Source organism: Larimichthys crocea, chromosome VIII, assembly GCF_000972845.2.
Source record: "Larimichthys crocea isolate SSNF chromosome VIII, L_crocea_2.0, whole genome shotgun sequence".
NCBI lineage: Eukaryota > Metazoa > Chordata > Actinopteri > Sciaenidae > Larimichthys > Larimichthys crocea.
In genome coordinates this window covers 15,116,117-15,137,263 of record NC_040018.1, presented here as the reverse complement: position 1 = coordinate 15,137,263, position 21,147 = coordinate 15,116,117, and the positions used below count along the sequence as shown (strand labels likewise).

The window sequence follows — 21,147 nt, the reverse complement described above, 5'->3', positions numbered from 1 at the left end:
AACCTTCTTTTTTTACTTCCTCACTCCTCTAAAGCAGTACTATAAACCTCCTTTAATAATGATGACTAATAACGACTTAGTCCATTTCAAGGGCACATTAGTGTGGATGAAGGAGAGGATACAATATAACTGAGGCTGCTCACTTGTGTCAAAAGTTTGTACACATTCGATCTTTTTTTAATCTTTTGAATACATTTTCAATAAATACGAAAGACGGACATCAAAAATATGAAATAACACATGTGGCACGATGACAGCTTTGCACACATTTTCTGAGTCAGTTTCATGGGTTAGTCATTTTCAAAGTCTTTTTAATTAACAGGTGTGCCTCATCTAGAGTTAAATAGTGATATTTCTTGCCTTCTTAATGCGTTTCAGATCATTGGTTGTGTTGACAAGAAGAAGAAGAGAATTGCTTGGACCATGAAACACAAGAAATAGACTAGTGGAAATCTGTACTTTGGTCTGATGAGTCAAATTTGAGGTTTTTGATTGGCAATGCAACATACAACCACTTAATAATAAAGCATTTGTATTAAACATTCAGACATGTACAGTATATACAGTACATCTAAACTACATCCACTGGTACAATGATTGACATAACATATACCAACAACAGCGGCCATTGTCACAACCAACATGTGACATGTACTGCACACCTAGTTTCACCTGCCATCCTCCCACTGGGCAATGTGCTCTGCAGCTGTGAAGACACACACAAAACATACAAAATTCAGCATGTTGAGTACAAAATCATTGTTAAAGAAAGGAAGAACACTTAAGTGTGTGGAAAGAAATGTGGTTTGTGTCCTTAATCCCCACTAATCCTTTAATTCTACTCAAATCTGACTGTGAACAAACTGTTAATAATGTAAAACTTGACAAAAGAGACATAAAACCGTCGACTCCTTTTCATGCATATGAAAACACACGCACACACACAGTACTCTAGAGAAACAAACAGCTTAGTGTCTGCCTCAGGCTGTCTGATATCCACTTATCGTTTTATTAGCAATTAACAAAACACAGCAATGAAGGGTGGAAATTACTCTGATGAGACGGAGGGATGTGTATGCTTTTAATCACCTAAATTTATGCATTTCAGTCTTTGTTGCTTCAGTGAATTTATACTTTTATTTGAGATGAAGTTTGGGAAAATGATTGATTGAAAAATATTTACATATGTCTAGCTTTGTTTATGACCTCTATACTACTATAGCTTAACTACCGTTGATATAATCCCACCCTCAAGCCCTTTGTTGATCATGATCTACTAGTCGCTTTTTACACTATCACAAACTACAAAGAGGGAGACATTAGGAGGTCTTCAAAAAGCAGGTTGTGAAAACGTCACCCTAGCAACACTGACCACATTCAGAGCAGATCACCCTTTCAGCTGTGAATGATCAATACCAGATTACGCACCAACCATTTGCAGAGACACAATCAAGTGGGCAAAACTAAAAATCTGCCACTGTCTCATTCCTTACAATCAATGTAAGTGTGTGTATGTGAGTGTCTAAACACTGTGCGCCTTTGTGGAGCTGATGTATATTGATCGTGCAAAGGCTCTTGATGGCGAGCCCTTAGTGCCATTGATTTAGACTGAGTGCCATGTTTGAATGTGTACGCAGGATCACAAAGAGATTTCAGTGTTGTGTTCGCATCATTCATGGACACACTGGATTAACATTTTACTCTTCACCCTGCAGTGATTATCAGTGACAGAGGCTGTGAAAGAGGTAATACTAATTATCTGGACACAGCAGAGCACAGCAGGCAGTGGGAATGCCAATATTAATTCTAAAGAGAAAACAAGAAGAGAAAACAGCCAGTCGACTAGCAAACAAATACAGAATGTTGTAAAGCTCCATTATATGATATTTTCGATTTCTTTCTTTTACATTTTTATGTGTTGAGTCTTATTACTCTCATAAAAAAATAAACCCTTGATAAACCATTTTCAGTAAACAGAATTATATTAGTTGTTGGAGCGGAGCAGCCACTTGGATTAGGGGTCCTGAGACTCCCTGACCACAAACCTAGCCATCCCCCCTTTCTCGACTGTCATCTGTTGTAAAGAAGTTCTATGAATTTTGCTAATAAAAAACAAACAAAAAAAGTTGGTGGACCAAATTAGACCTTGATGTTGAGGGTACATGACTGTAAATGGAGTCACTCATATAGGTTGACCATTTATGCAGTAACATTACTGTAACAAGGATGGATGTAAACCTGGTCACACAAAAGTCCAGGACTCCTCTGCCCTGATGGCAGTAATTCTTTCCATATACCATAGATGATACCCAGGCAAAGAATTCGGAGGGTGGCTACTTTTTTGTCAGGAGACGGGGCACACCTCACATTGAATCCTGTTTCTACCACATTTACATTTAGTCATTTAGCTGACCCTCTTATCCAAAGCGACTTACAGAAAAGGGAAACAATCAAGGTACAGAGTCATAGAGAAATCTTAGTGCAGCAGTAAGTGCTGTGACAATTCTTGAAGGGGTAGATTTAGTGTGTCCAGTTGTTGGTAGTGCTAGAAGAGGAAGTACTCTCTGAAGAGCTGGGTCTTCGGGAGTTTATTATTTAATTGCATCAAAACAATTGGAGTTAGACAGACAGTAGCATGTCAAGTTTGGGGGGAAATGTGTATAGTTTTCACTGGCAAGAGACAAATCTATTTGGTCTATATGTCATCTAATTGGTTGACATGTGGCCTAACACATGGCAGGTTTTAACTGCTCTGAATTCCTGTGTTTCTTACATCGCATATGTAGGACAACACAGTGACTTGGTGGTTACCACTGCCACCTCATAGCAGGAATGCTCACCAGATCACATTGGATGGTCATTTATACAAAACACTCGCCCCCTCAACACTTTTATCAACTCTGTCCCAGAAGGAGCCTTACCATGCAGGCAAATGTATCGGTTCTGTGTTTTACAGCGCTGGTCGTTCCAGTTAAAGCCACTCGACGCTTGCAACTCAACACAGTTTCCAAAGCTAGACAGAGAAAGAGGAGTAAGTAACATTTATTAGTTGAGTTGCCGATTTGAAAGGTTTAGTGTAAAGTTGAAAGGAAAATTAAGTTTTTATTTTGACTGTACAGTAATTAATAAAGTAAAGCAAACAAACAAATGTCCAAATATATTCAGAGACACAGAAATCAGTGATCAGTATTTGATTAATCTAACACATAATACATTATAAACTAGGGATTACTAACATGGGATAGATAGATAGATAGATAGATAGATAGATAGATAGATAGATAGATTGACTGACAGAGAGGGAGAGACATCTAGTGGCTAGGGTGAACATTGCAAAGCAACTGTTCTTTCCTGGTTAGTCTGTATATAAATATATAAATATATGTTTAATAATGTAATTTTAAGTGCTATTTAAAAGCCAGATTTTATTTCAGGTATGAAAGTTGTACATATTGTAGACCCATAGGCAGACACATACGTTTAAAGAGAAAAAGCCTGCAGGTCAGACCAAAAAGTAATTTTCTACCTCTCAGATGATTTATTTTTTGTTTGTTCTGTAGCTCCATTGCACTCTGCCATTTCTGTTTATGATGTACTCTGCAGTAGCTAATGTCTGTAAATGTGTCTCTTACCCTTGGTTGTCAGGCTGCCCAAAGGCAAAGCTACTGAATCGAGGGATCTCTCCCGTGTCCCAGCGAAATGAGTCTTTCAGAGGTTTATATGTCAAACCTGTGGAGCAAAAACATTGCTGTTATCTGTGCAGCATCTCCACAACCTCCACCTGGCAGTACATCTGGCGAAAATGACAGCAGAGTCTGCCAGCTAATCTGGTACTGCTGTCCGGTGTTAGAAAAACATTTTGATATTTTAACATTTATTTGGATAAGCAAGATGAAAAACTACCAATCCAGAAGTTTCGTGTCTCAAAGTCGGTGTTGGTGACCTCGTTGCTCGTCTCCAGCTGACTGAGATAAAAGGCCAGGATGTCCTGAACCTTCTGATTGTGTATGTGACCTAGAATACCCCCTCGTTCCTGGTGGTTTAAACAAAATACAAAAGGCACAATGAAAGCAGAATAAAACATCCTTATATCTTGATTTATATGATGCTGTAGAGCTTCTCTCACTCTCTAAGTGGTCAACACACACCTGACTCTCACCTGACAGTGACTCTTGGCTCCATAGTAGGTGTCAGCTTCTGAAGACACCATGAAGCAATCACCATCTATCATCACATCACAGCTGTGGAGGGGAAACTGCACTTTCTCTGTTGGAACACAAGCCACCAAAAATACACTGAAAATGAACACTAACTATACTGACCAACTGGTTCAATGAACAGACTTTATTGTAATCTTTTAAGTCAGTTGTGGATGAAATTTGCAGAATTATGTTCAGGGGAAACCCAAATCAAATTACACAAATCAATTTTGCTTCCTATTTATCCAGAAGACATGAATACACATTGAGACAAGTAATTAAAGGTGTAGAACTGCACCACTTGTCATACACTGTAAATCTTTTTATCCACCTTTTCATCATGTCACCAGACTCTGCATCCCTTAAGATAAATACAGAATGTAGCAGCAACCAGATGGATTTTCTCTGTATATGTGTGTCTGTGTGTGCCTTTGAATCTTCAGTCTGTGTCTCACGGTGCAAATTGCTGAGGTGTATGAAAACACAAAGAAGCATAAAGCACAATGCATTTACCTGCACACTCAGCACCACCATAGCCAACATCACACAAGCAAGAGCATTCTTCTTCTCTGAAACGGCCGTGCACACACTGCACACTGCACCGTACTGAAAAACAGACATTTGGTAAAATTAAATGTGCATCTGTACTTTGGATATAAAAATGTTAAGATATAGAGAGGAGACTCATTTTTAATGATACTGCTACCAATATTAATGTGTATGTGCTGATAACTGGTACCCTGGCAGAGGCGTCCGGTGAAGCCAGGGTCACACTTGCACTTGCAGGATGAGATGTTAAGATGGCCGTGCTGACCACAGCTCATACGACATGGATTCCTTGGAATCTCTGATAACACATGTGCATGCACACCAACAAACACACGCATACACACACAAGCACGTCGCAAAATCAAATCTGGAAATTGCAGAAGAACTGTGATTCTAGTTGAAAGATGTGAGCTGTGGAACACTAAAAATACTTCACTTAGGGAACAGATTTCATAAGCAGAAATATCACATGAGCATAATGGACAATTAAATGGAAAATTAAATTTTTATCTATTACAAACACTATGATGCATGTCTGCTTCAAGGTTTTATGCTTATTCCCTGTTAAATGAAGCCCATTCATTTTTAAAGCAAAGACCTCTGTAAGTGCTCCTTCTAAAAGATATTGTGAATGTCCATTCAGCAACATTTGCTTCTATACTGTGGCAATACATTTAGAGAATGATAAAGTCTTACCACATAATCCACCTATGTGATCCCACAGTCTAAAGCAGCCAGACATGGAAGAGGTGCAGAGAGAGCAGTACAGTCCTGTCTTATAAGGCATCACCAGCTGACCCTTCACCTCCCAGTTTCCCCTGCAGCAACACAAATATATACTTCAGGACATATTGTCACTGTCTGATCTCCACTTTTGATGATTTGAACCTTTTTCTATATATTGAATGTGCATAATTTCTTCTTCTCTTATTGACCAATAAAAAGATGTTTTGTTACATCATGTATGTAGGATCGATAGAAGGGGGATAATTTTTTGAGTTGATTCAAGGTTAGATGACGAAGCTCTGTGATCTCTCTGAGTCTGAGTCAGATTGATGCGTGGACGTCAGTGTCAGATGGCCATTAGTTTGGATTCTGCTGATTTTAATCTAAAATAGTAAAATATCTTAGATTAGACTATATATAGACTACTGGGCTATGTGGAAACATGTAAGCATTGCTTCTGATAGTTGGACATAAACAGGAGAATTGAGGCTCAGAACCACCATGAACATCCACATAAATCCATTATATATCAAATCCAAATATATTAAATGGTTCACTGATGGCTGGTGATAAGTTCTCATTACAGTGAAATGATTGAAAATCCTATTTATTTCAGCATCCTTTGCACTGTTTTTGTCTATGCTTATATGGAGTTATGTCAAGTTCCTTGTATGGGTTTTGATTTTGATTCTGATTTTGAAAAAAAGTGTGCAATTATTACCCAGGGAAATAAGCACAGACAAACATCTCCCAGAGGTCTCCTTCCCTCAGGCACAGCTGGCTGGCACAGCCCACATGACTTGAAGTGGCCCACACCAACTACACAACAACAGAAGGTTCACACACAAGACATGAGCATAAAAAACACAAATATGAATAGCATTCAAATCCTAAAACTCCACATGGACAGAAATACAGTTTGTGTCTGCTTGGTAATACCTGTGTGTAGTGTTGACAGGTGGTGTTCTCTCTGCACTTCCCATTCAAGTAGAGGAAATCTTTCCCCTCCCCAAACCAAGAGTCAATGACGTCGGAAAATGAGGTGACACCATAAACAGAAAGATTTGTGTTCCAGCCAATGTGACTGAAAGATGAGGAGTGTTGAGGGGGGTGGTCTGAGTGGCACAATGCTGCCCTCTCCTTTGCAAGCAAGGCCAACTTCTCATCCCACTCCTATAAGACAATAATGACATTAAATTTCATTACACAACTTAAATATTTGAAAAAATATATTACTTTAGTTCCCCTGCAGTTTTCACTATTTGTTTCCAACAAACCCCAGTTAAGTTTCTATTATTTTAAATCTCAGATTATATTCATCATGGACATGGACACATTTCAAGCACATCCAACAGACATATTACTCTTTTATACAATTGAAGGCATTCTGAAGATGTTTAATTCTACATGAACAATGAAGAGTTCATTTGCAATTACATCAATAATTACCAACAGGACATTTTCATCACCAACTCATTTAATTATCAAAATATGTTATTGGGGTCTGTTGAACTTGAAGCTGCACCTTAAACTTGAAACAAAGGTCATATTGTACTTTGTAGATACTGATTAAAACTGGATAAATGAACAATTCTTTCACATGAAGGTCATTCCTAATAGTGCATAAGTGATTTGCGTTACTTAATCCTTTCAGAGTCAGTCGTACAGCGGGCAACAGGCAGGGAGACACCATGGGCAATCTGCCAGTCCGTGTCAGGGCCAACAAACACAGGCTGACACTCATTGTGTGCTATACTGGTATAAACACTTCACTTAGTGGCACATTTTCCAAGATTTGCAGCGGCTGATTCAAATAAACAACTGGTTTCCACACAAACTTTCCACAATCAGTCTCTCATATTCGCTGTAGTACAAAAATCACTTCATGTTCTCTTGCTGCTTAGAAAAGACGTGGAAAGTTACAGATTCAAGTTTTGTGTAAAAAAATATAATAAATAATTGAAATTAAAGAAATCAAGTTGATTGGTCAGTTGTAAACTCTCTTGGGTAGCACTTTCTAATCATATATTAGGAGGATTAGATATAATTTCTAACCCTATACTAAAGGTTTATACACTGTAGTTATTGGGTCAGGGGTTAATAAATCATTTATTAATGCTTCGATTTATAGCATTGATGGGCAGTAATGCATATTACTATTATTACTTAGTAACCTTTTTAATCCCAGTAACGCTCTTTTACTTCAACACTTTGCCATGTGAGTTTGCTTACATCTGGACAACTGCAACAGCATTGGTTCATTTAAGCTTGCTTGCTAACGTTAGGCTACATACATGAATTCTGGGGCTAATGTTAAGATAGCTTTTAATGGTGTAATGATCAGGGATGTATCATAAGAAAAGAAAAGAAAATGTCCCTAACAATTTTCTTAGCTTATGTGACAATGTTCCTGTGTTCCTGTGTGTTTGTCATATTCCGGTCTGTGCAGTCTATTAAGGATTAAAGAAAAAAACAAATGAAAGAAAAAAAATTTCTGTACAGTTAGAGTTTGGAAGATTGACATCAGTGGTACATTTTGATTCTGATGTGGGGTGTAGAAAAGCTGAGCCACCGTGAGTTCATTGTTCACTCTACTCTCTGATGTCAGCCAGCCAAAGTCATCAGCTCACACTTGGATGCCAACAGTGGGGTGTAAGGTCACTGGGCAATATTTCATTTAAGACATTTCACTTTAAAGCATGTCCTGTCGTATCAGCTGTGAGATTTGAATTTCTCAAGAATTAAAATCTGTGTGTATACAAGGTTTGTCTGCTTTGTGTGTGCCATATTGTGGCGAATTAGCAAAATTAATAAAGCTCCATATTTGTCTGTGTGTGTTTTTTCCTCTCTGTGTTAAAATGAAGTATTGAAGCTGGGGGAATTTTCATAGAGAGATTAATAAAATACAATCGCACAAATAGAAAATAGTAATAGTAAATCTCATGATTTACATATCAAAAGTAAATACTTGAACTTCTGTCTCTGAGAGTGATGGTGTGACCTCATAATACTTTGTGCTCAAAGAAAACCTGCAGACCTCACCCTGAAAGCAAAGCATAAAGAACTATATTATAATCACTTCAACATAATCTCGCCACAATGCTTACTGGTTCATTCCTGTGTGGGGAAAAAAAAAACCTCATTCAGATATTCACAAACAGCGGAAGCCTTGAGCCTTTTAACGTTTATCAGTAAAGCTCTTTAATATGCCTCTTCAGCTCGGCAAAGCTTCCTCTAAGGGTTTTCACAGGGAAATTACCTGTAATACCAGAGATGTGAACGTGCAATGATTATCCACATCCTCTTTTTCTCATTACTGCCTTATCAGTTGAGAACAGTTCTCGGAGGCTGAAGAGCAGTCGAAGAAAGAGACTCAGTCTGTACGGGTGGCTTTGAGGATGTAATCTATGACAAAGTGACAGTTTGCCCTGGCACAAATCTCATATTAGGCCCAGAGGATATCTAGAGCATTGTGAATTTCATAATCCACTGTTACCTCTTGGTCATAATCACATGCAGGCAAGGATGTTGTATAGATAGGTACTGTATGGCAAAGCAATCTATGGAAAGAGATAAAGATGAGAATATTTTGCAGAAAGTGGGATTAGAAAAAAAAGATGCACATTCAGCAACACCTTACCATGACCCTGTTTTTATCAGACAGACAGGCATTTTGTGTGCAGTGATTTACCTATATGTGTTGACCATTAGTATTAAGAGACAAATTAAAAATGTTGCTTAGTTTTAATCTTTTTCTTGTAAAATAAACAAATAAAATAGATTCATTGGTTTCATTTCGCTGTGCAACCCTCACAAGACTTTGCACAACTAATTGATTTTGGTTTTGTTCTAAATGTCCACATTATCAGTCAGCCTGCAGCAGAGCAGAACAAATTGTGCACTAACACTAGTGTTTCACACTGTTGAGACTATCGGCACTGCAGACGAATACAGTTCAACTGAAAAGCATTTTTTATCTGAGCCTTTGTTTAGTTTAGTTCACTTTTGAGAAAGGAATATTTTTTTACTGTAAGTGTACAGAAACCAAACAAATATCCACACTCTCATGTGTCCCTTGCGGCCATAGATGTTGTTGAGGGAGAGCTGCAGGAATTTTGTTGATTAAGTGAACCCTTTGTGTGCAATATTGTGCTTTCTCTGCGACTAGGCTGCTACTGTACCTGCACAAGTTTGATTAAAAAACAGCAAAAACAGCCAAGAACCAAGAATCTGGACTGTCGTTTTCACTGTTGGCACTACAAGCCTCTTTGAACTGTTGGCTCACATGCAGATGAACATGTCTGATCATTACTGACAGCATTGTCATCATTATAATTATTGTTTTTCACTAGGTGTTTCTGCACTGGCAGCTAAGATTGTTTGAACTCAAAAGCACATTGGTTAGTAAAGTGCAACACAAAGTATGTGCAACACATAGCCAAACAACAGAAACTCTTTACAAGAGACAATTGTGTGCAGCAGACAAAGTGTGAAAAAGGGCAGTGCGGTCAGTGCACTACCTCCTTTTTTTTTCTTAACAGGAATGCATACTATCAACAAACACATAAAGTGCCTTAGCTCACATTTATGTGACAGCATTCATACCATTAAAGCACACACTGCAGAAACAGACAATAGATGCCACAAACCATTTTTTGCATGTTAGCTGCCATGGGTTGGACCCGACTCCGCAGCCTATTGTGTTGGGCAACAATCTGTGAGTGCTCCTTCACCCGGAGCCCTGGAAGAAAACAGAAACGCTCATTTAGTACACCTCTTACTGTTGTTGCCATGGCAACTGAATGCAAATGTGTTGGCGGGATGTTTGAGTGCTTTGTGTGTATGTGTAAAGTTGGAGCATGGGCTGATACAGTCGGTCACAGTTTCACTCGCAACTCAACTGAAGGGTCAGTAAGGTTAAACACACCAAACACAAAAGAATATTTTTACAATATTCATGTCCTGTATGAGCAATCATTCACTGGAACTGCTTTAAAAGTCTTCTGTTAATGTAATTACACATATACAAACTCAGGATGCTTAAGGCATGTATCACCAAATTCCCTGTTGATAATTATTCAGTAAATACAAAGCAAATTGTCAACTTAAACCCCTGTTTGGCATTCATAGACACATAAAACATGAATAGATGACCAATGACAATATAACACAGTTGTAATAATATAATTTATGTCTTCAGAAAGAGTTATAAATTATTCATTACATAATAAACGCTTATAATTATTATTATAAGCGTTATTATTAAGTTATTATAATTAACTGTTATTTAATTCAAATATTCCAATCATAAAAGTTGTTTTTATCACCTGAGCATATTTCACCAAAAAAGTTAGACTAAAGATAGGGCTGAACTTTGTGTTACGCAAATTAACATTAAAACGTTTAAGTGGTGCCAAAGCCTGTAGCACAGCAGGTTGTTGGTTCAGCCAGCTTACTTTTCTATAACTTGATTTAGGCCAGAATATGTCTGTCTTCTATTTATCACTCAGAACGTGAGCAGGTGGGTGAAGTCTGTTCTGCACTACAAACTCTCGTCTTTAGTGTCCCTCGTGGACCCCTGACTCGTGCACATGTCTCAGTGTGTTTACCGGTGCTGGTGGACTTCTGCAGGTCCGGTGTGTCTGTGATAATCCGGGTGGCGCTGATAAACGGAGGCAGCAGAGACAAAACGACAAACAGATCCAAACACCGGGAAGCCGCGGTGGACTCCATAGTGAACTCCTGAAGTGTCTCCAACAACAGTGGCTACTCGCTCACAGTCATCCAGCCTCTGTGATCTTCTCCTCCCTCTTTCAACAGCTTTCAATCAGCGCGGTGCACATGCTTCGCTGTCCCTACAAGGACTGGAGATGTACTGCATGTTTATCATTTTATTATTCCTCCCATCTTTCTCTTTATGAAAGTAATCCACGCTAAAAGACGTTTGCACGTTTTGCAGTGCAGGAGGTGCAAACATGCAAACAGCAAAAAGTCTTCATTATCCACGTGGAGGCACCAGGTACTCAGTAAGTATTTAGATCTTTTATTCACATAAACGTAGAAATACTAAACTGAAAACACTCCACTGTAAGTCAAACTCTGCGTACTGCAGAGTCATTTCATAAAGGACAATTAAACTCTCTGTTTATCAGAAAATTAATTTGGAGTTACATGGTTTTCACTCAACACATGGCATCTAGTGGATTAGTATTTAGTCTAACAGTAATTGTAGTTTAACAATTAGAAGTATGGACTTACTGTTCATCTCACTACATCACATTATAAGCTCTTTGATAAACACCTTCCAGTTGCTTGAAAGTGCAAAACTGGATCAAAACTCTTCCACCTAGTGTCACCCTGTAAAGAGTATAAAGTAGTCTTTGTACAGGTCTAGTACTTGAATAAATGTACTTTACTTAACTAAAAGTAACTATAGTACACTGTAAACATACTGCTAAAATATTACATTATACATTTTTGTATATGTTTTTGGATTATTATCACTAATTTAACAATGTGTAAGTGGCTTTTTAAAGTGCTTTCTCTAAAATGTGGATAATAAAATCACATAAAAGTAATAAAAGTATCTCAAAACTATACTTTGGTACAGTACCTGTAAATACTTTCCAATACAGCCAGCAAGTAGTGTACTCATGCTAGTCAGCCACTGAGAACAAAACATGTTGCTTCATCATCTCTGTGGTCATTTCCTGATGACAAACAACTCTTGATTGTTGAAACAAGGGAAAGTTTTAGGTTTGACTGATTCATCTGTCATTCAGGTGAATCACTTCAGATGAAGCTTAATGGATAGACTGGGGTTCAGTCGGCATTTTTTTTTACTTGTCCACACAAATAGATGTTTTTCTGGATATTAAAGTGTATCAGAACATGAGGTTGGTGGTACAAAATGACCTGACAGATGTGTGTGTGGAAAGGTACAGGATGGAGCTGTCTAGCTGTCTGTTTAGACATGGTGACAGTGTTTTTTTATGGACTTAGTGTGGGAAGCATGAATCATGATTCCTACACTGTGGAGATGATTCAGAGTTTGGAGGTGACTGCAGAGCGACACAATAGACTCCCACTCATTTCTGTCCCCTGTGGGCTAAATGTATTTTGCACTGAGGATTCAATCCCCAGCTGTCCAGTTACCTCTTATCTCTTTGATTTTTGCTACATCAGTAAGGGACTGCATGACCCTGCTGAGCCAAACGACAGCTGCAAACACAGTCTGTTCTAGGCTCAGTCAGACACAGCCACCCACTAAGATGATTTCTCAGGTGAATCCAACAACCAAAAGAACCAGTGTTCCACGGTTCTTTCTTGTCTGAACTCAAGAGCCTGAGCCTCCTCATTACTCTTTTAAAAGCAGCAGTGTCAGCTGGAGACACTGCGGACAAAAGTCCCTCTACACAGTAAATGTTTTCAACAGCAGTTTCAGACTCACTCACATCTTTATTGTTTTAATTTAAATGACTGGATTTTCCACAACAACAGTTTTGTTCTGATAATCAATGTAACTTCAGTAGATAAGAAGATGCTGATGACACTGAAACACCCACAGTAAAACTCGAGAAGATCATTTGAAAGCTGTATAATATTTGCTTTTCTGGCATGGTCAGCCAGCTCAGGACAAACGCAGCCTGACTGCTTGATTCTCAACAGCAACTACAAAAAAGTGTCTCTGCCCACACAAACATACAGCATTATTGTTTCACCATATTCCACCATACCAACAGATTTACGAATGTTATATTTATTTATATTCATGTGTACTGACTGTTGCTGTTTATAAGTCAACCGCAACAATATTTGCACACTTTCTTACTTTGCACAACAATTTTCACTCGGCACAAATACAAATCTGTCTAAACATAAAGAGTCTCAAAACAGCAACAGCTGCTAAATGTTTTGATTTATTTGTGGTCTATTGCTAGAAGAAATAAGGGAATGAGTCTTATTAGACTGCAGTCATGATATATATAGAGAAAATAAATATTTACATTCTGTCATATTCATCCAGCTTGTTGTATTCCATGATGCCCACTGTCTCAGAGCCCATTGTCATGATGTAGATATGTAATGTTTAAACCTGAGAAAAAACTGTGTTTTTTTTTTTTTTTCAGTCCAACTCATATGAATTGCAGGAATGCATGTGTGAATATATTCCTGTAGAGGGCACAGCTTCTCTGTAGCTTCCCTCCATCACTGGCAATGGACATCACGTCCATCACTGGTTTTGAATGCAGCATTCTGGTATCAAGTTGAGCCAAGCAGATTCTAGTCAGTGAGAAACTTTTTTCCAATATATACAGTATATGTATTGTTTCATGTATGAAAGAATTGGCATTTTTGGCTTGGTATATCATTGTGCTTGCAAACATCATTGCTGTTTAATGACCTTAAATACTAATGAGAGCAGGTTCTAGTCCTATGTTTTGAAATGCTGTGGTTATATTTGTATTTTGCACATAATCATGCTTCATGACTCTGTCCTTCAGAATGACTCTCATCTCATATTCCTGTAGTCCACATGCATCATCCAGAACATCTTTTCTGTTCTGTTTTCTTCCACCTCTCCATAAACACGATTTAGAGGAGAAGTGCACACCGAGTTAGGTAAAGGGATAATAATGTGGTCACATTTTTCTTAAGTTCTCTTTCCCTGATTGGCTCCTGAAGAGTAAACCCAACATTCCTCAGCGGTTTGCTGCAGCAGCAGCTTTTTCCACTGCCAACTGTGGTCATTCCCTCACCTGGAGTCCCTGCACGCACTGAAAGTTCACACTGCCTGCAACTTTTCACACGTTAGAGGACAGATTGTCGACTGGATTGAGATCCGTGGAAACATGCTTCTGTCAGCGGCGATTGTGACCACCTTGTTGTGTTTCTGCTCACTCCTTCCTGCTTCTGGACAGGTGAGTGAGTGCAATGTCTCAGACTAATGAGCTAATCAATGAATTACAGCTACAGTTGGGTGCATAATCTCATTTCATTTAAATATGTTGAAAGCCTTGACACTCCTTTGTTCTCAAAGACAGAAGTACTCTGTCTATTGAACTGATTAACTGAGGCATGGCAAAAAAGGTTTATATCTTAGTAAACTCTCTCCTTTTACCGTAAGTACAGAACAGGTCCTTGCTTTGCATCACGTAGAACATGTTTGACAGAGCAAACCTTGAGTTACCTTCACTTTGCATGCAAGCTTCAGAAACAAGACCCCAGAAGTGCCAGCGAATGAATACATTCAATATATACTGTATATGGCTATCCTGCTAGACCTTTTCAAAAAAGCTGTATTTGTGTGTAAATGACCTTCCTTGCATGCATATCTGTGTCAGAGCATGTTTGTTTGTTACTTAGAGATAGATAGATGTCCAGCATGTGTTTATAAATGTCCAGTATGTGTGTGTGACAATTTTGGTCTTGCATAGGTTTGTGTGTTGCGTAAAGTTGCATTTCAGTGCTTCAAAGTTGTTTGATTGTTGTAACAAATCTGGTTGGATTCAGTAGAACTGTACTGTAATCTTGAGCTCCAGCGTTGCATGCCTCCTACACACTGTCACCCAGTTAACATGAAGCCATGTGAAATGTTGCTTAGCGAAGGCAGAAAGAGGTCTTTGACAACTACACTACAAACACCAGCCAAACCCCCCCGGGCCGACTGAAGTCCCTCCAAACTCCAGTCCTGTCCAAATCAGAAAGGTGTTTTCAACAAATATTGACTCTTCTTACATAACTCTGGCTGGACGAAAACACTAATTGGTTGTCTAAAAACATGCATGAGAGGACAGGGCAGAAGGCGTAGAATGACGCTGTTCAATGAAGGAAAGGACATGGATAGAAAACAGTGCCACTCCCTAACCCCTCCAACCAATAGAAAGGGAGGCTGTAGAACAGGTGATGTTTATGCTGTGGCCGTTTAAACCCGACTGACTAACCTCAAACCTTAAGCCACCACATCATAAAGAGCAAGTGAGTCCCCATAATGCAAGCTTAATAGCTTTTGCTAAAGTTGCAGTTACATAACTTCATGTAATGATGATTTTAAACCTCCACACAGCGTCACACCTAAAAAACACATAACAAGAATAGTGACTAGTTACTTTCAAAGAGTGTTCTTGTGTTTATGACTGAGTTACAGTATCAGCTTTGAGAGGAGGAGGTTTCTGCTTGCAGATACTTACAGTGGCCAAACACACTCAGATCCTGCCACATTTCATATAACAGCCCAGCCCTGTGTGCCGTACGCAGCCTGACTGCTCCGAGGGCTACGACTGAACTCCTTCAGCAGACTTTCATTTGTTCATTTATGCAATGGAGCAGACTTGTAATTCAACCTTCTGCTTGTAAAATTGAGTAATAAAGAGATAGATTTATGTGGTAGAGTGACCTCAGGAGTTTGAGGTGATCAAGATTTTTCTTTCCCTTCCCTGCAAAATTCCAAAATATGCTCAAAGAAAGCACACACAAGCCGATTTAATTTGTGAGATAATCTGGTGGGTAGGAAATAAAAATCGAATTGTAGAGAAAAATTGCAACATATTGATTGGATGTGGTGAAAAAGTGAATGTGTGGTTCCCATAGACACCTTTATGTACATTTTCTGTCTCAAACACTACTTAAAAAATGTAGATCTTTTGGCTGTAAAAACTTTTGAGTCTCGTGAATGAATGGAAATGTTGTAATAAATGGAAAGTTAGTTCTCTGGCTAATACATCAATGACATCACTGACTTATGGTCCAGTGGTCTCTTTTTCATGTTAACAAATATTTATTTTTAACTTACCTGAGCCAGAGGAACAGCTTTTCTGTATTCATAAATTCAGCAAAACAGTATTTCTTTTCTAGGAAAATGTTTTAACACAAAATCTGTAACTTTCAAGATTCAAATAAGCCTACTTATAATGCAATACACTCTTAAATGCTCCTAAGGCTAAGAATGATGCATTTTTAAAACAAAATGTACAATCTTCTCATATCAAATTAATTAAATGTAAGTATAATTATGTGGCTACACTTTTATTTGCAATATTGTAGCAAAGAATCAAAATCTGATATTTGAAACACTCTTTGTGGTCTCATCAGTAAACAAGTTGTTGTGACATTCCTCTCTGTTTCATACCAGGACTGTCCTAGTAGGCAGGAAATACAGGGCTCTTTAAAGCAGGTCCAGAAGCTTCTCTCAGCCCATGAAGCCTCGTACTTGCAAAGTCTTCACAACCTGAAGAAGAAAATAAACTTGTTGCATAGCAACGCAGGGAAGCAGACCACAAGAACCACCAATAGTAAGCAAGAAACCTTCAGAAAGACTGATTTATTCACATGATGTTTAAACTACCATGGTTGTTTTATCACCTTGTACTTTTCCAACAGGCACCTGCCCAAAGCTGGACGCACCCGTCAATGGGAGGAAACTTGGCAAGTCACAGAGCATAGGCCATGAGGTTCACTTTCTGTGTGACCCTGGTTATGAACTTGTGGGATCAGAGAGCAGGGTTTGCCAGGAAAGCCTGACCTGGAGCGGCCAGCAGACTACCTGCCGAGGTGAGAGGCCACCTGCCACCTGGTCTCACTGTAGTGGTCACTTTCCCCACTCCCTCCATCTTATCTTCTTCCCACAAGCGTGTTTCCTCTTCTTCACCCTGACCATTAACTGTTTCTGTTATCTAACCCACTGAGTCTGTCATCGTCTTCTTTGTAAGCGTCCCCTCCCCTGCTCTCTATTTCCATTCCTGTTTTTGTGCATTATTCATGTCACCATCATTTTTCCATGTAGAGATACATTTCATATGTGACCCATGATCATATTTCCTCTTTATGTACTTTGGTCATTGTCCAGAGAGCTTATTGAATGCTGTGACATGTGATATTCCAACCCCTATGTCTCTGACAGCTTTAAGATAACAGCTCAAAGGCTGTTTGATCCAGGCAGGGCTTCCCCTACACTTTGGCTGCACCTAATATCAACTCATCTGCTCTATTTTGTCCTTATTACTGCTCTAACATACATATACCATGATGTCACGTTCTTTTATCTTTAGGCATCAAAGATATTTGGTTGCATATGTCCTCGTATCTCTAGCTTCAAATGGAATGGAGTTTTCTCCTATAACCTCCCTTTCTGTCTTTTTCCTCAGACATCAATGAGTGCTCGTCCTCTCCATGCCTGAATGGTGGCACATGTGTGGATGAAGTGAACCAGTTCTCTTGTGTCTGCGCCAAAGGCTGGGCTGGAGCCACCTGTCAGAGCCCGGTGCCAACATGTAGGTATAATACACAACATACTCAGACCACACGCAAGTAGTTTTACTTTACAATCTCACTGCTGCTCACGTTAATAAGATAATGTCAGATACCTGGAGTTTGGGTGTTGATAAAAATATAACGAATAAGTATTTAAGACAACACTTTACTGCAAAGCACATTTTTATAGGCTTGTATCCAAATCCTCTCAGTCTGCTGAAGGAGATTACATTGGCCAGTGGTTTGGTTTGCCAAAACAAGCTGGTGCTACATACCACAATGTGGGTTTTATTGAATGCCAAAGTCCAAGACGATTGAGTCTTTGCTGCTGCTTTATGTGGACAGTGGAGTCAGTGCACAAAGTGACAGACTGTGAATCTCTGAAGCCCAATAGATACTACAGCCCAGTTCATACTGGATTATCAACATTTGAGAGCTCTAATAATGTCTGATAATAACATTACCAACATGGAACCCTTTAATTAGTTAAATTGATTTTGACAATGATATATATCCAAATATTTAAAAAAAAGAAAGAAAAAAAGGCAACTTCAGGGCCCCATCGAATCAATATATAAGAGCTTTACACTGATAAAACCCAGTCAACCAGAATGAATGAATGTTGCTGAGCCTATACAAAGCTATTACACCAAAAATATTACAGCAGGGAATGAAAAATACACTCTACAACAGCTTATGTTTCCTCCTTCCTGTCTTCCACATTCAGTCTTTGTCACCATGACAAACACCTCTGCTACCACCTCCCCAGCCACCGCTGCTGCTTCTACCTTGCCTGCTGCCACCACTGGGCCTTTTGTTCGTCCATCACGTTGCTCTATAGTGCAGGGGACCACCCACTGCACCTGTGAGCCAGGATACACCATCTCTGGCAGGGACAGCGTCACTTGCACTGGTACGACTAATACCTACCTTGTAACGACGACAAATATACACGTTTATGTTTCATTGTAAGATGTTAACTGTGTGTGCAATGTTCATTTCAGATATAGATGAATGTGAGCTGTTCCATAATGGCCAGGCTGGAAGACTGTGTTTGCATGCTTGTGTTAACACCCCTGGGGGCTACCGCTGTTCCTGTCCTGTCGGATACAATGTGACTCGCGATGGACGCAGCTGTAAAGGTGTTTTTCTTTTTCAGTATTTTGTTTGGCCATCACTGGTTTTCAATTTCAAAAGTATTGCCCTCAACATTACATAAAGTATCGCACAAGATAGTTTGTGTAGTGCCAAATGTTACTGAAAAAACAACCCATCCACACCACAGTGCAGCCTTTACCACATCTGGCAAGATTAGGCTAGATATTAGGTCAGTTTTGTTCTAGGAGCTCATAGATTTGACAAACTTTGTAGTGGATTTAACTGCAACCCTGATGAATCTTATGAATCATAGCCCAACTAACTGTTTTAATACATGTCTTACTGTGTTGCTGTTTCTTCACAGACATTGATGAGTGTGCCACAAGACAAAACAACTGCACAAAGGACCAGATGTGCATTAATACCTACGGTGGTTTCCAGTGTGTCCGTGTGGAATGCCCCAAAATCCCTAATGCTACATATGTAAAGACATCGCCTATGTGAGCTTATTCTTAATTTTTTTTTTTTACATCCAAGGTCGCTCCCCATTGTATAAATAAATTGTGTGTTTTTTTGGTTTTTATGTGCACAGTAACAAATACATATGGGGTCTGAATTTGATCCCATAGGTTTAACACCATTTCTCCCACTAGGTTTCAGCTACATCCTCCTCATTTTTTACTTCTTTCTTTTTCCAGGCGTTGTGAACGTAACCCCTGTCCCGTGGACAACAAGGCATGTTCTCAGACCCCGAACTCCTTCTCCTACCATTACCTGGCTGTCGTGTCCAACCTGTCAGCTCCTCGCGTCATGTTCAGGGTCTCAGCATTGCGTCCAATAGGTGACACGCTTCGTTTCTCCCTGCTGGGAGGAAAGCAAGCCCGGCGCCATTTCACAGTCCAGCGTTCAGATCGTGTGACAGGTCAGCTGATGCTGGTGACCCCCGTTCAGGGCCCTGCCTCGCTGGAGGCAGAAGTGGAGATGAGTGAGCTGGAGAAACGAGTCCAGCTGGGGAGGTACATCACTAAAGTCACCATGTTTGTTTCCCAGTATGAGTTCTAAAAAGAGAGGGAGGAAAATGGAAGTACACTTAGAGCACAAAGCCCAAACAAAAGTCTGGTTTGGATTTAGCTAAGGACTACGTATTTTCATGGATGTATAATAATGTGATGTAGCATGGTGACCATCTTTAAAGTCACATGTACTATTGCTAGAGCCCAAAAGAGTAGTAAAGTAAACATGAATCAGCACATTAACTCTTAAGTGATGGATGGATTAACAAATGTCTTGCACAGCTGTGTGCAAACAATGTTTTAGAATATGGGTTGTTGAGGGGCATTGATAATAAGCTATAGAAATCCAAACTGAGAGATGTATATTTGGGTTGATTTAACCAAATGAACAACTGTTTTGTATGGATTAACTATTAGAAAATATTTATACTTATTTATAATATAGACTAAAAGGTGAATGGCATGATGTAGCAAACAGTAAGACAGCTTTCAACATCTAAAGCCCATCCTGAAAGAAAGTGCTATTTTTGTAAATGACAGTCGTGCTATGTTGACGTTGATGTTTGGACATGTAATCATAATGTGTGAAGATTCTGTAATTCTCTTAACAGTCATGTTTTATTTATATTCTGGTTTCAGTACAACTATAATAGCTTTTCCTTCAATACAATCATTAAAACACCACCATGGAAACCCTAAAAAGTTTGTTCTTTTATTTGAGAATGCATAAATTGCTTGGTACAATTTCAATGTTTATTTGCTGCATGCTCTACCTTGTGAAATATGCTGTAAGAGCAGATATATATACATATATATAGGCAATGATATATGTGAGCAGTGGTTGTTTAGGAAACACACAGTTTTCGCAGTACAGAGCAGTGCTGTTCAGCAGACAGACAGCCAAAGACAGGCTGCTCAAAGAGCCACTGTGTTCGTACAGTGTAGTGACTTTAACTTTTAAGTTTGCAAAACAAGCACACAGAAAAATGCGTGTGTCACATGGACCCTGTAAGTTATGTGTGTATGATTATTTTCCTTTCATGAGGGGTGTATATTTGGAAAGAAAAAAAATGTGGCATTTTAGAGAAGTGTGACGAAATGTGTCAGCTCTGTGCTGCACCAGCCATTTATTTACTGCTTGGTGCTACACAACTATCTGAAAAAGAAACCACACAAAAGTACATCTGTGGACAGTGAGGCAAAGTGTAGGTTCACTGGAGACAAACAGGATATCTTTAGTTGCAGAGGGGGCTCCAAACTGTGGCTGAAACTCACAGATGACACCACTGAGGGGCGGAGGGTGGGGGGTTTAG

General features: G+C 39.2%; 2 protein-coding genes across 2 annotated transcripts; one reads left to right on the top strand and one right to left on the bottom strand.

Annotated features, from left to right (window-relative positions):
- Positions 1-249: 249 nt before the first annotated feature.
- Positions 250-11,477, bottom strand: LOC104927853 (C-type lectin domain family 18 member A). The gene is made up of 12 exons (XM_010742032.3): positions 11,084-11,477; positions 10,124-10,215; positions 6,414-6,647; positions 6,196-6,293; positions 5,445-5,566; positions 4,939-5,046; positions 4,713-4,805; positions 4,160-4,266; positions 3,904-4,033; positions 3,633-3,729; positions 2,922-3,013; positions 250-706 (listed from the first exon to the last, which is right to left on the bottom strand). Exons 1-12 carry the CDS (start codon positions 11,205-11,207, stop codon positions 669-671), a joined length of 1,335 nt encoding a protein of 444 aa, XP_010740334.2. The 5' UTR covers positions 11,208-11,477; the 3' UTR covers positions 250-668.
- A 2,727-nt stretch (positions 11,478-14,204) lies between these two features.
- LOC104927843 (fibulin-7) lies at positions 14,205-20,525 on the top strand. The gene is made up of 8 exons (XM_010742020.3): positions 14,205-14,395; positions 16,606-16,765; positions 16,854-17,024; positions 17,618-17,743; positions 18,451-18,636; positions 18,728-18,865; positions 19,186-19,321; positions 19,520-20,525. Exons 1-8 carry the CDS (start codon positions 14,327-14,329, stop codon positions 19,881-19,883), a joined length of 1,350 nt encoding a protein of 449 aa, XP_010740322.1. The 5' UTR covers positions 14,205-14,326; the 3' UTR covers positions 19,884-20,525.
- The last annotated feature ends 622 nt before the right edge of the window (positions 20,526-21,147 follow it).